The sequence below is a fragment of the Populus alba genome, chromosome 16 (genome assembly GCF_005239225.2).
Source record: "Populus alba chromosome 16, ASM523922v2, whole genome shotgun sequence".
Classification (NCBI taxonomy): Eukaryota; Viridiplantae; Streptophyta; class Magnoliopsida; order Malpighiales; family Salicaceae; genus Populus; species Populus alba.
Window position 1 is genome coordinate 12686202 of NC_133299.1, and position 14700 is coordinate 12700901.

The 14700-nt window shown below is 36.5% G+C and overlaps 1 protein-coding gene and 1 non-coding gene across 2 annotated transcripts; both read left to right on the top strand.

Moving 5' to 3' along the window:
- Window positions 1-1422: 1422 nt before the first annotated feature.
- Window positions 1423-4399, top strand: LOC118037577 (laccase-4). Its single transcript, XM_035043609.2, has 6 exons — window positions 1423-1603; window positions 2098-2249; window positions 2328-2572; window positions 2719-2847; window positions 2954-3880; window positions 3974-4399. Exons 1-6 carry the CDS (start codon window positions 1514-1516, stop codon window positions 4102-4104), a joined length of 1674 nt encoding a protein of 557 aa, XP_034899500.1. The 5' UTR covers window positions 1423-1513; the 3' UTR covers window positions 4105-4399.
- Window positions 4400-11710: 7311 nt separating this feature from the next.
- On the top strand, window positions 11711-11814 carry LOC118037592 (small nucleolar RNA R71). Its single transcript, XR_004685632.1, has one exon. It is a non-coding gene; the product is annotated as a small nucleolar RNA R71 (small nucleolar RNA).
- The last annotated feature ends 2886 nt before the right edge of the window (window positions 11815-14700 follow it).

Sequence of the window (14700 nt, forward strand, 5' to 3'; positions counted from 1 at the left end):
TTTTTTTTTTAAAATTCGATAAATAATATTCATTGAGTAAGATGAAAAGCCCACAATGTAGCATAGACAACTAAGATAGTAATTGGATTAGAGTTTATTTAGTATTGTGGTAATAATTATTTTTTAAAATATTTTTTATTTGAAAAATATATTAAAAATAATATTTTTTTTTTTTTAATATCAGCATATTAAAATAATTTAAAATATTTTAAAAAATATAAAATATAAATTTTTTTTCAATTTTTTTATAAAAAAACAGAATTTAAAAAAAATAAAAAAAAGGAGGGGGAGCAAAGGAAATAAAAACCATATATTAAATATTGAAATTAATATATATAATTATGGATCGCAAACAATTTTTCTTCCGCAAAGAATCGAACACAGACCTCTTCGTGACTCGCACAGGTTAATCATGATAGATATTATTGTTAACCAAATAAATAATACCTTTCAGCTGTTTCCAACTTTTACTTGTTTCAGTAATCACTATTGGTCCACTCTTTAGGGTATTTATGCTAACCCAAAATTTATTAAGCTTCTCTCTTGTCTCAAAAGTACCACTAATTAGAGTATGAAGTTAGTTGATAAGTGGGTTTTTTTTTTTCTTTAATACATTGCATTTAAGGTTTGAATTTAAGAAAAAGATAATCTCAATTTACCAGCAAACATGACTAAATAATACCTTAATTTTACCCAAAAAAAGACAACAAAAATGAAAAACCAAGAGAATTAATCATTGTTCAATCGGGTTGTCCTAGAAAGTAACTAAATAAATAAAGAATAATAAATAAAAGAAACTTCAAGGACAAATTAAATTATGCAGGTGGTGATTAACTAGCTCGACTTATACCATGTAATTTATTTTTGGCTCCACCGTAATGTTTTTTCGTTATTCTTTTCTTTTTTTTAAAAAAAAAAGGTATATATATTTTTTCAACTAATAATCTATTAGGAATTTGAGATTTTTGTTTTATTATCGTGAATATTCAGATCAGATTACACATACTTCGATTAATCTTACGAGCTTTCAAATTAATAATTATATAAATTTTTAATACATTTGAGATTTATAAAATTTAAATTACTGATTTTATAAATTTGGGATCTTTGATGGGATAAGAGGATGTTTTCAAAGATTAATATTTAGAACGTGGTTGCCATATTAAATAACTTTTATAACACAGATTTCCACCAAAGAAATTAATTTCCGACAAGGTTTTGAGCTAAACGAAAATGGTATAGGCAGTTTGCTTCCAAATTTACGTTGGTCCATACGAAAGAAAACTTTATGTAACATGTAAGAAACCTAGTGAGATTAGGCATCGATACTTGTTTTCCAAGACTCTACACACGCACCTAACTGAGAAAACAACGACATGGAAGCAATTCCCCTATTCCCTTTATAAGGTTGCGGTAGCGAGTCACACATGAAAGCATCAAACCCAGAAAGCAATAAGCAAACCAATAGCAAGAGACGACATACTGCGAGAGAAACATTAGGAAGCGAGCAAACATGGAGTTCTCTTGCTTCCGTTTTATGCTCCTTGCTGTCTGCCTCTTCCCTGCTGTGGTCGAGTGCAGGATTCGACATTACAAGTTCAATGTAAGTTAAATACATATGCTGTCGCATGCCTTCATATGACAAAAGCTTGCCTTTTTTTGCACTTTTTTTCCTTCCCTCGATGTCATTATTCTCATTATTAGCAGATAACTGTGTGTCTGCACGATGCATTGTGTATCTTGACACAGCCTTTGTCTTAAAAAAGCTTTTTCCTGACCTGTCCATCATTCAAATGGCAATCATGGAGTTGCAGCAGAAAGCTCTCACAATCCATCGATATATTCATGCAACCAGTCAATATATATTTATATATATATATGCACTGTGTTTGCAGAAATTAGTCAGGTTTCCATAAAATAGTTGGAATAAAAGAAATTAATTAAGTGCGCAAGAATGGCAAGATATCAAATCACTGCCTAGCTACAGTGACGTAATTAGTTACAACAACTTCAACAAAATGGACAATTCAGACATGGAATTTTAATCATATACAGTTTATTCAGAAATGTTCTTAATTTGGTGTATCATATGAACAGGTGGTGATGAAAAATACCACCAGACTATGCTCAAGCAAGCCGATTGTAACCGTCAATGGCCTGTTCCCAGGACCAACTCTGTATGCCAGGGAAGACGATACAGTTCTTGTGAAAGTTGTTAACCGTGTCAAATATAATTTGTCTATCCACTGGTAAGATACTAAATAACATTTATCCTCTAATTAACCATGAATGGTTCTGATGTAGTTTTTTCCTGGTATTTTTTGCAGGCATGGCATTAGGCAATTAAGAACGGGCTGGGCTGATGGACCAGCGTACATTACGCAATGCCCTATCCAGCCAGGGCAAAGCTATGTCTACAATTTCACAATCACAGGCCAGAGAGGCACACTTCTGTGGCATGCACATATTCTCTGGCTAAGAGCCACTGTCCACGGTGCCATAGTTGTCTTGCCTAAGCTTGGTGTCCCCTACCCATTCCCAGCTCCCCACAAGGAAGTGGTTGTTGTTTTAGGTGAGAACCACACAAATTATTTGTTTCACCATAACTCGTCAAAATCTCATGAAGATAAGAATATGGTTCAAACCATAAACCAATTTATAAGATTCGTTGTTGTTAAATATGCGATTTAAGATTAATGTGGTGATGTGATATTGCAGCGGAATGGTGGAAATCAGACACTGAAGCTGTGGTCAATGAAGCTATTAAATCAGGATTAGCACCAAATGTCTCTGATGCTCACACAATTAATGGACATCCAGGAGCTGTCTCAACTTGTTCTTCACAAGGTATTCAAAAACGATTAATGGCCACAATATACACTTAGGAATTCTAGGCTATCGAGGATTGTTTTCCGTAAAGGTCTGATATAAAATTGTTTCCGGACTCATGCAGGCGGTTTCAATTTGCCAGTCCAAAGTGGCAAGACATACATGCTACGGCTGATCAATGCTGCACTCAATGAGGAGCTCTTCTTCAAAATTGCAGGGCACAAGCTTACTGTCGTGGAAGTTGATGCCACCTACGTTAAACCTTTCAAAACTGATACGGTCCTAATTGCCCCAGGCCAGACCACCAATGTCCTCGTCACAACTAACAAAAATACCGGCAAGTACTTGGTTGCAGCCTCCCCATTCATGGATGCTCCGATTGCAGTAGACAACATGACTGCAACAGCCACTTTACACTATTCAGGAGCACTTTCTAACTCCCCCACAACTCTCACCACCCCGCCTCCCAAGAATGCCACTGCACTTGCCAACCAATTTACTAATTCTCTACGCAGTCTAAACTCGAAAAGGTTCCCTGCCAAAGTCCCATTAACCGTTGATCACAGCCTTTTCTTCACTGTTGGTCTGGGAATTAACCCGTGTCCAACTTGCAAAGCTGGTAATGGTAGCAGAGTTGTTGCTAGTATCAACAATGTCACATTTGTCATGCCAACCACCGCCCTGCTTCAAGCACATTTCTTCAACATCAGCGGTGTGTTCACCACTGATTTTCCTGCAACGCCACCACATGTTTTTAATTACACCGGCACTCCACCCACAAATTTACAGACCACAAGTGGAACAAAAGCATATAGGTTGGCCTACAACTCCACAGTCCAACTTGTTATGCAAGATACAGGGATCATATCCCCTGAGAACCATCCAATCCATCTACATGGATTCAATTTCTTTGCTGTTGGTAGGGGAGTAGGGAATTACAATCCGAAGACTGATCCTAAGAAATTCAACCTTGTTGACCCTGTTGAACGGAACACAATTGGAGTACCTTCTGGTGGATGGGTTGCGATCAGATTTCGTGCTGATAATCCTGGTAATTGATGTTTTTGGTTTATGTCCACTAAATTTGAACTTGAGAAATTTTTCATAATTCATTTTCTTTAATTTTTTTTTTCAATTTTTGAAGGAGTTTGGTTCATGCATTGCCATCTCGAGGTGCACACTACATGGGGACTTAAGATGGCATTCTTGGTGGACAATGGCAAAGGCCCTAATGAGTCACTTCTGCCGCCTCCAACCGATCTTCCAAAATGTTAAACCAGCTGAAGAAATTAATTTACTTGAGGGATAGAAGCAGTAGCGGATCAGAACAGTGGTCCGAACCGAAAGATCAGATGCTCGAAAGGAGAGGAGTAAAATATATATATATAAACACAAACACATATAAAAAAGAAAAGTTGAGAGTTAAAAGATCCAATTTGTTTCTTGAGTAATTTGAAATAGTTGCTCAAGCGAGTTTGAATAAAATTTTATGAGCGATACGGTTGTGGAAATTCAAATGTTTCTTTTCCCCTCAGATATATATATATATATTGAGAATTTTTATGGCTTAGCCAATTAATTTGTTTCTTTAATATGGTTTATGTTGGTTAAAATTTGCAAGTGCACAAATCGTAACAAGTAATAAAGTGATGAGTAGAGTAATCGTCCCACGAGGATTTGTAAAAATTACTATTAATTACCAAAAGTCTTTTAAATTATGATCTATTTGAGGAATCGAATAAGATGTTTATGAAACAAAAATTAATGATTAAAAACAAACAACCAATTGATTAAATATTAATGAATTCAATTGTACTGGTTCTAGGATTTCTGACTTACCGTAACTATGCTTACATGAACTTTCTCGATTAAATTAATTACTCCTAATGTGATAATCAGGTTTTCCTTATGTAAATATTAATCTCTCTCGAGCATCAATAAATTATTTCGACAAACAAATTTCATATACTCTACAAAAGTTTTGAACTTGTCGAAATTTATTAAGTACTGTAAAACCTGTAACGATTACAAAAGTTCTTAGGATATCTCTATCCTATAGATTTCTACGGTATTTCAAACAATAGCTAAAACAATTATCACTTCTCAGTTTCAAATTGAAATCTAAATCATGCAGATGTTGGCCAAACACACGCAAGCATTACACATAGAATGAAATACTCAACATCTTAATGTAATAATTCAATCGAAGAAATTGTTCACATAATCATAGTAAGGTTACATCAAAAAAATCCCAGAATAAAAGTCTACTCCATAGTTAAATTAAAGAGAAACAAACTTGATACGATGAACATCACTCAAGAGCAGAGAATTTCCGTCGAAAAGATAGGTGTCCTCCCGGTTTTCAATAGTTTTGCCTCTGCCCCTCTTTTTGTTCCTTTGGTGCCGCCTCCTCTCTTTCTATTTTCTATGTTGTAGGGTTTCTGTCTGTCCTATCCCCACTTTTTCTCTTCTTTTATATTGTGGCTTTTCTACCCCTTGCAGTAATGAGGAAAATTTCCTATTCTGCATTAAATTCCTTCCTACTCAGACATTGCGGGCCCGATTTGAGGTAGAAAACGTGCGAATTAGAAGATCTCTATTTCTGGTGAAATTGTAGAGAATCAAATTTTCTTTCCAACAAAACTGATCTTGCAATTTTTTGGACGTCTGAGTGCTGAGATAAGGGCCATAAACCGAAACAGTCTTTGCAGTGCAGGAGTTTCGGGCTGGTTCAATCCTTGTTTTTCAACTCGCTTTTTGGCTTCGAAACAAAAAAACTGAGTTATATGCCTTCATATGTTTTGTGACCTTCATCTCAGCTATTTGAAAATGGTTACGAACATCCAGAACTAAATTGTATAGCTTCTTTGCAGCACATAATGAATCACTGTTCAGTTTCACTGCCCGGCTCTGCCTGTTTAGTAACCTAAGATCTGAAAACACATTAATTTCCACGAGGTCAATAGTTCAAAAAGAGATTCAAAATTCTAATTTTCTTGTTCAACATATCCAAAATATTTAAAAAATCAAGCATGAATAACGAAAAATATATATGCTAAAAATTCCCTTATCAATACCCCCAAACTTGAATGTTTGCTTGTCCTCAAGCAAAAAGGAACCATGAAAGCAGAGTGCTAAAAGCTCATGATAAGTTCAACTTTCACATTTAAAAGGCCCATCATGCAGCGTTCACTTCTTGATTTAGCTCATAGACAATATTAGATAATGAAAAATTAAGCATTTCTACTCTCTTCCAGGTCGTTGTACAAACTTCCAACTCATCCATGTGTTTCATGTGATTAGCATCCTTGAACCGTGCACAATCATTCCGTCATTACTTTTTTTTCTTTTCTTTTTTTTTTTTTTTGTTTTTTTTTGAAACAAGGTAGCCAACTTTAGGAGTAATAACACACTTTTACTTGTCTTTTGACAAGGGTGATTTTTTTAAATTTATCACTTGTCTTTTGACGCGAATACAAACATTTGTGATGAATGCACCCGGTTACTTAACAGGTCATAAACTTAAAATGCTTTGCATACTCATATTTTAAGCTGCCGTTTGACGTAAAAAGTAAACATTTGTGATGATACTCCTAGTTACTAAGCAACTCAAAACATTGGAGTAGATACACATCATATACTTATTCATTCAATTTCATACTCATTATCACTCCTTGTTTTGATATTTTTCTTAGAGGGTATAACAAGAAAGAACAGCACACTTATCTCTTATGCATAACTACACAATTCACATGATTGTACTGGAAAAGTGTACTTCAACAATTCAAAAGAAAATAGCCATGCTTAATCCAACTTTATAAGATATCATCCGCTCTAAGCCAAGAAATATCATGGTTACATCATGAAGCACCTAAAAATGTCAACGTTGGTCTTAAAATGCATATCACTTTTCACCCTCTGTTTTCATGGTTATAGTGTGCAGTGTCTTTCATAGTCAAAGCATGCAATGTCTCCCCCAAACTTAAATATCACATTGTCCTCAATGGAAAAATAAAGAATAGAAAGGCTTACGAATACTTCCTTGTGACGTTGTGGGTGTGAGTTTGTTGCTGCTGCCTGTCTTTTTCTTGTATCATCAATTCCTGCACAACTCAATTAAACACATAAGGGTTTTTTTTTTTTTTTTTTTTTTTTTTTTTTTTTTATGGGTTGCCTCCCAAATCAGCGCTTAGTTATAGTCATTAGCTTGACTTTTCCATTTATCTAAGATGAAGTGAGAGGGATATCATCCCTTTTCCCAATAGACTCTCCATTCCTATAATGCTTCAGACGCTGCCCATTCACTGTGAATTTTCCCTTTTCATCATGGGTAACCTCTACTGCTCCATAAGGAAATACCTTCACAATTGTAAATGGTCCTGACCATCGTGATTTAAGCTTACCAGGAAACAAGCGGAGCCGTGAATTGAAGAGTAATACCTGTTGACCAGGGACAAATTCCTTGCGTAGAATGTGTTTGTCATGCCATGCCTTGGTTCTTTCCTTGTATATCTTGGCATTTTCATAGGACTTATTGCAAAATTCATCCATCTCATTAAGTTGCAGGATTCTTTTCTCACCTGCAACCTGCAAATCCATGTTCAGTTGTTTCATTGCCCAGTATGCCTTATGCTCTAATTCCACAGGAAGATGACATGCTTTTCCAAAAACTAATCGATACGGAGACATTCCCAATGGTGTTTTGAATGCTGTCCGATATGCCCACAATGCATCATCTAGCTTTCTTGCCCAATCTTTGCGAGAATTACTTACTGTTTTCTCTAAGATTTGCTTCACCTCTCTATTTGATACCTCTGTTTGGCCATTTGTCTGAGGATGATAAGCCAATGCTCTTTTGTGTCTAACTCCATACTTAGATAACAGTGCTTCAAACTGCTTGTTGCAAAAATGAGTTCCTTCGTCACTGATGATGGCTCGAGGAGTACCAAATCTGGTAAAGATGTTCTTTCGTAGGAAATTAAGTACCACCTTGCCATCATTTGTAGGCCTTGCAATTGCCTCAATCCACTTTGATACATAATCCACTGCTAAGAGAATGTATTTGTTGTTATAGGATGAAGGAAAAGGTCCCATGAAATCGATGCCCCAAACATCAAATAATTCAACTTCTAGGATATTCTGTAGTGGCATTTCATTTCTTCGAGATATATTCCCAGTATGCTGACATCTATCACAAGCAATAACAAAAGCATGAGCATCTTTAAACATAGTGGGCCAATAAAAACCTGACTGCAGAACTTTGGCTGCAGTGCGTTGTGCTCCAAAGTGCCCCCCATATTCAAGTGTATGGCAGTGCTTCAAAATATTTGTCACTTCCTCTTCTGGAACACACCGCCTGATGACTTGATCTGCACAATGCCGATAGAGTATCGGCTCCTCCCAGAAGTAGTGTTTGACTTCAGAAAAAAATTTCTTCTTTTGCTGGTAAGAAAAATCTGGCGGTATGATCTTACCTGCAAGAAAGTTGACATAATCTGCATACCAAGGAAAGAATTTGTTAGTGGAAATTGCTAAGAGTCGTTCATCAGGAAAACATTCATTTATAACCGTGAATTTAGGTTTTCCAGCTGCTGTGTCAATTCCAGCCTTGAAAGATGATCTGCCACCACGTTCTCAGTCCCTTTTTGTCTTTAATTTCTACATCAAATTCTTGCAGTAATAGGATCCAACGGATGAGTCTAGGCTTGGCATCTTTCTTAGACACTAGGTGTCTAATTGCAGCATGATCAGTATATACCAGTACTTTGTTTCCCATCAGGTAAGGCCGAAACTTATCAAATGCATAGACCACAACAAGCAACTCTTTCTCGGTTGTGGCATAATTGAGCTGGGCATCGTTGAGTGTTCTGCTGGCATAGTATATGGTGTGAAACACATTATTTTTCCGTTGCCCCAGTACTGCTCCAACTGCATAATCACTTGCATCACACACATGAGCTCAAATGGTTTCTCCCAATCCGGTGCAATTACAATAGGAGCTGTCACTAACTTCTTTTTCAACAGCATAAAGGCTGTCTTGCATTCCTCATCAAACTGAAACTTTGTGTCTTTTAGCAGCAGACTACATAGCGGCTTGGATATTTTAGAGAAGTCTTTGATGAACCTCCTATAAAATCCCGCATGACCAAGGAAACTCCTAACCCCTTTTACTGTAGTTGGCGGCAGAAGCTTGTCTATTGCCTCAATTTTAGCTCTGTCTACCTCTATTCCTTTTTCTGAAATCCGGTGCCCCAACACTATACCTTCCTTTACCATGAAGTGACATTTTTCCCAGTTCAATATCAAGTTTGTCTTTTCACAACGCTTCAAAACCAACGCCAACTTTGCAAGGCAGTCATCAAAAGAAGTTCCAAATACAGAAAAGTCATCCATGAAGATCTCAATGATTTGCTCCACCATATCTGAAAAAATAGCCATCATGCACCTTTGAAAGGTAGCTGGTGCATTACACAACCCAAAAGGCATTCTTCTGAAGCAAAAAGTACCATAAGGGCAGGTGAAAGTGGTCTTCTCCTGGTCCTCAGGTGCGATGGCTATTTGGTTGTATCCTGAATAGCCATCTAGGAAACAGTAGTATTCATGCCCAGCTAACCTGTCCAGCATCTGATCAATGAATGGTAGGGGGAAGTGATCTTTGCGAGTTGCCTTGTTGAGCTTTCGATAATCCATACAAATCCTCCATCCAGTTACCGGTCTAGTAGGGATCAAGTTGTTGTTTGCATCCTTTACCACTGTCATTCCTCCTTTCTTTGGCACAACTTGAACTGGGCTCACCCATGAGCTATCAGAGATTGGATAAATAACACCAGCATCTAACCATTTCAGAACTTCTTTTCGGACTACCTCTTTCATGGTCGGGTTAAGCCTTCTCTGATGTTCTACTGTTGGTTTGACTTCATCCTCCAATAGAATTTTATGCATGCAAATAGAGGGACTGATGCCTTTGATATCTGCCAATACCCACCCGAGAGCTGCCTTATGTTTTCTCAACACCCTCAACAATTTTTCTTCCTCTGTTTTGGACAGCTTTGTAGAGACTATCACAGGATAAGTGGAAGCTTCTCCAAGATATGCATACCGAAGGTGTTCTGGCAGAGGTTGCAATTCCAGAACCGGTGCTTGTTCACTGGTTGATTTTATCTTTAGTGCTGGTTGTCCCAAATCTTCAAAGTATCTTCTGCGGTTAGGTTCAAAAGAGTCCATCCAACATGTATATTCTGCTATTTCAGCATCCTCTTCCAGTACATTATTTACCAAACATGCTTCCAACGGGTCAGTTGGAAGCTTGACTTTTTCATTAATTAAGGAGTCCACCACTTGAATGCTGAAGCAACTCTCCCCCATATCTGGCTGTTTGATGGCTTTGAACACATTGAAAATCACCTCCTCTTCATTCACCCTTAACCGCAGCTCCCCTTTTTTCACATCAATTAATGCACCTCCAGTGGCCAAGAATGGCCGGCCAAGCAAGATAGGAATCTCATTATCCTCCTCCATATCCAGTATGATGAAGTCTGCTGGAAAGATGAACTTGCCCACTTTCACCAATACATCTTCAATTATTCCCCTCGGATGCTTCAATGACCTGTCAGCTAGCTGTAGTGTTACTGTGGTTGGCCTTGCTTCACCTAAACCAAGCTTTTTAAAAATAGATAAAGGCATGAGATTAATACTTGCACCTAAATCACATAAAGCTTTTTCAAATATAGAATTTCCAATGGAACATGGTATAGTAAAACTCCCTGGATCCTTAAGTTTAGGAGGCAGTTTCTTCTGCAAAATAGCACTGCATTCCTCAGTAAGAGCGACAGTCTCATATTCCTCTAGCTTTCTTTTGTTTGAAAGGATGTCCTTCAGAAATTTCACATAGCTTGGCATTTGTTCAAGAGCATCTGCAAAAGGAATGTTAATCTGCAATTTTTTAAACACATCAAGAAATTTAGAAAATTGCTTATCAAGTTTATTCTTCTTGAGACGTTGTGGAAATGGAATTCTCTGCATTATTTCTTGCATTGGTTCTGGCAGAGGATCAGATTTTTTCATATTCTGAATTGGTTCGACCATTTGCTCCTCTTCTTTTCTTCCTGCACTCTTGTTCCCAGCAGTCTGCTCCACTTCTTTTCCACTTCTTAAAGTTATGGCCTTGCATTGCTCCTTAGGATTAATTTCAGTTGTGCTTGGTAGATTTCCTTGTTGTCTACCCGTGAGCATGTTGGCTAACTGACCAACCTGAACCTCCAAATTTCGAATTGAGGCTGCTTGGTTCTGCAGATTGGTATTTGTTTCAGTCATGAATCTGCTGGTGTTGTTTGCTAATTGTGCCATAGCTTCTTCAAGTTTTGATTTCTCCTTCATGTGCTCACTTGAAGATGGCATGGTTGGATTCTTCATGACAGTTTGATTGTTCCATGAGAAATTAGGATGATTTCTCCAACCGGGATTATATGTTGCACTGTAGGGGTTGTTCTGCCGGCTGTAATTTGACACAAAATGAGCATGCTCTGCTTGAGAGAATGGGTTCCCAACCTGACATTCTTCACTCGTGTGATTTCCATGACAAAAATCACACGTTGTATGGATGGCATTTGCTGACAGTTGAGTGGTTTTCAGTTGCTGAGTTAGTGAATGGACTTGAGCTGTTAATGCCGTGATTGCATCAATTTCGTGCACCCCAACAGTCTTCTTCTGTACGCTTCTTTCATTTGGCCATTGGTAATTGTTCATAGCCATTTCTTCCAATAAGTTGTAAGCATCATCCTGTGACTTACTCATAAAAGCTCCTCCTGAAGCTGCATCGATTAGTGTTCTTGTGGAGGCATTCAATCCATTGTAAAAATTCTGCACCTGCATCCACTTCGGTAGTCCATGGTGAGGGCATCGCCTGAGCAAATCCTTGTATCTCTCCCATGTCTCATACAATGGTTCACTCTCAAGTTGGGCGAAGTTAGCTATCTCAATGCGCATTTTTGCTGTCTTGGCTGGTGGAAAAAATTTAGCAAGGAATTTCTGAGCTAAATCTTCCCAGCTGATAACTGAATCTGCAGGCATGGAGTTTAACCAGTTCTTCGCTCTATCTCGCAGAGAAAATGGAAACAGTCTGAGGCGAATGGCATCATCAGTAACGCCATTATGCTTAAATGTGTCACAAATTTCCAAGAAACTTGCAATATGGGCGTTAGGATCATCACTTGGCAACCCATAAAACTGAACTGAGGTCTGAATCATCTGCAGTATTGCTGGTTTGATCTCAAAATTATTAGCCTCAATCCTTGGTTTCCTGATAACAGAACGGATTCCTGTCACCTGTGGGAGAGCAAAATCTCTCAATGCCCGTGTATCTTGCTCAGGATTTTCATTGTCTGCCATGATGCCTGAACTGTTTTGAGTCTCTCGCGTTTTCTTTCTTAATCCCCTTGCAGTTCTCTCAATCTCAGGATTATAAGGTAGCAACGGCTGGTTTTTGTTGCTTCTCATGCACTAGACAACACACCTAAAGAGCTGAAGACAAAAGGCAATCAAATTAGATCAAATTTAATTTATATTGATATTATTAGTAATTTTATCTAAAATCCCCGGCAACGGCGCCAAAAACTTGTTGGTTAAATTTGCAAGTGCACAAATCGTAACAAGTAATAAAGTGATGAGTAGAGTATCGTCCCACGAGGATTTGTAAAAATTACTATTAATTACCAAAGTCTTTTAAATTATGATCTATTTGAGGAATCGAATAAGATAGTTTATGAAACAAAAATTAATGATTAAAAACAAACAACCAATTGATTAAATATTAATGAATTCAATTGTACTGGTTCTAGGATTTCTGACTTACCGTAACTATGCTTACATGAACTTTCTCGATTAAATTAATTACTCCTAATGTTGATAATCAGGTTTTCCTTATGTAAATATTAATCTCTCTCGAGCATCAATAAATTATTTCGACAAACAAATTTCATATACTCTACAAAAGTTTTGAACTTGTCGAAATTTATTAAGTACTGTAAAACCTGTAACGATTACAAAAGTTCTTAGGATATCTCTATCCTATAGATTTCTTACGGTATTTCAAACAATAGCTAAAACAATTATCACTTCTCAGTTTCAAATTGAAATCTAAATCATGCAGATGTTGGCCAAACACACGCAAGCATTACACATAGAATGAAATACTCAACATCTTAATGTAATAATTCAATCGAAGAAATTGTTCACATAATCATAGTAAGGTTACATCAAAAATCCCAGAATAAAAGTCTACTCCATAGTTAAATTAAAGAGAAACAAACTTGATACGATGAACATCACTCAAGAGCAGAGAATTTCCGTCGAAAAGATAGGTGTCCTCCCGGTTTTCAATAGTTTTGCCTCTGCCCCTCTTTTGTTCCTTTGGTGCCGCCTCCTCTCTTTCTATTTTCTATGTTGTAGGGTTTCTGTCTGTCCTATCCCCCACTTTTTCTCTTCTTTTATATTGTGGCTTTTCTACCCCTGCAGTAATGAGGAAAATTTCCTATTCTGCATTAAATTCCTTCCTACTCAGACATTGCGGGCCCGATTTGAGGTAGAAAACGTGCGAATTAGAAGATCTCTATTTCTGGTGAAATTGTAGAGAATCAAATTTTCTTTCCAACAAAACTGATCTTGCAATTTTTGGACGTCTGAGTGCTGAGATAAGGGCCATAAACCGAAACAGTCTTTGCAGTGCAGGAGTTTCGGGCTGGTTCAATCCTTGTTTTTCAACTCGCTTTTTGGGCTTCGAAACAAAAAAACTGAGTTATATGCCCTTCATATGTTTTGTAGACCTTCATCTCAGCTATTTGAAAATGGTTACGAACATCCAGAACTAAATTGTATAGCTTCTTTGCAGCACATAATGAATCACTGTTCAGTTTCACTGCCCGGCTCTGCCTGTTTAGTAACCTAAGATCTGAAAACACATTAATTTCCCACGAGGTCAATAGTTCAAAAAGAGATTCAAAATTCTAATTTTCTTGTTCAACATATCCAAAATATTTAAAAATCAAGCATGAATAACGAAAAATATATATGCTAAAAATTCCCTTATCAGTTTATCATTTTTTTTTTCTTATTGTGAGAAATCTAGTTGTATTAAGCTTGATGAGATACAATATTTGTAAATCACAAAAGAACTTGCATCATCTAACCACACTTCATTTAAAACTGCTAACAAGACAAATGGAATGTTTTTGTTAGAGTTCGAGTTATTATATGTGAAATTATTTCTTAGATTACTAATTAAAGGTTCTAAAAAACATTTGCAACTTAACTCAACAAAAACCTTATTTTGAAAAACCAAAATTATATATAATTGATTATCCACATCCTATGTCTATAATGATATGCAAATGAGAAATATAAATTACAACAAAGTCAATCAATCATTTAAAAAGTTTGCAAATTTAATCAAGAACTTAGTATGATAATTACTTAACCACATAAAAAGAAATAAACATACAATATGCAACAACTTGTAGAAAACAATATTCATCAACTTAATAAAAAAATCATTATGTAAGAGTACTTAATTGGAAGAATTGAAAGACCAAGGATAAAAATGAAACAAATGACAAAGATTGGAAGTCCAATTGATTAAATTGAGAAACTAATTGAGGAGAAAACATAGAATTGAGGGAAAATTGGAAAGATTTGCAAGTCAATGACCGAAATAAAAGAGATGAGAAATTTTGGAATTCCAATTATTCAATCAAGGGCTTAATTGAGGAGAAAAATTAAATTTTAGAGTGAATTTGACAAAAAAAAATAGAAGAGTTAGAGATCAAAGATCAAAATGGAATATGCGTTTAAATATAAGGATCCTATTAACTCAATTAA

Excerpts from the sequence above, each read along its gene's own strand:
- LOC118037577 (XM_035043609.2), top strand. The coding sequence starts at position 1,514 with ATGGAGTTCTCTTGCTTCCGTTTTATGCTCCTTGCTGTCTGCCTCTTC. Across the intron at positions 2,250-2,327 it reads TATAATTTGTCTATCCACTG|GCATGGCATTAGGCAATTAA; the intron begins GTAAGATACTAA and ends TATTTTTTGCAG. Across the intron at positions 3,881-3,973 it reads ATTTCGTGCTGATAATCCTG|GAGTTTGGTTCATGCATTGC; the intron begins GTAATTGATGTT and ends CAATTTTTGAAG.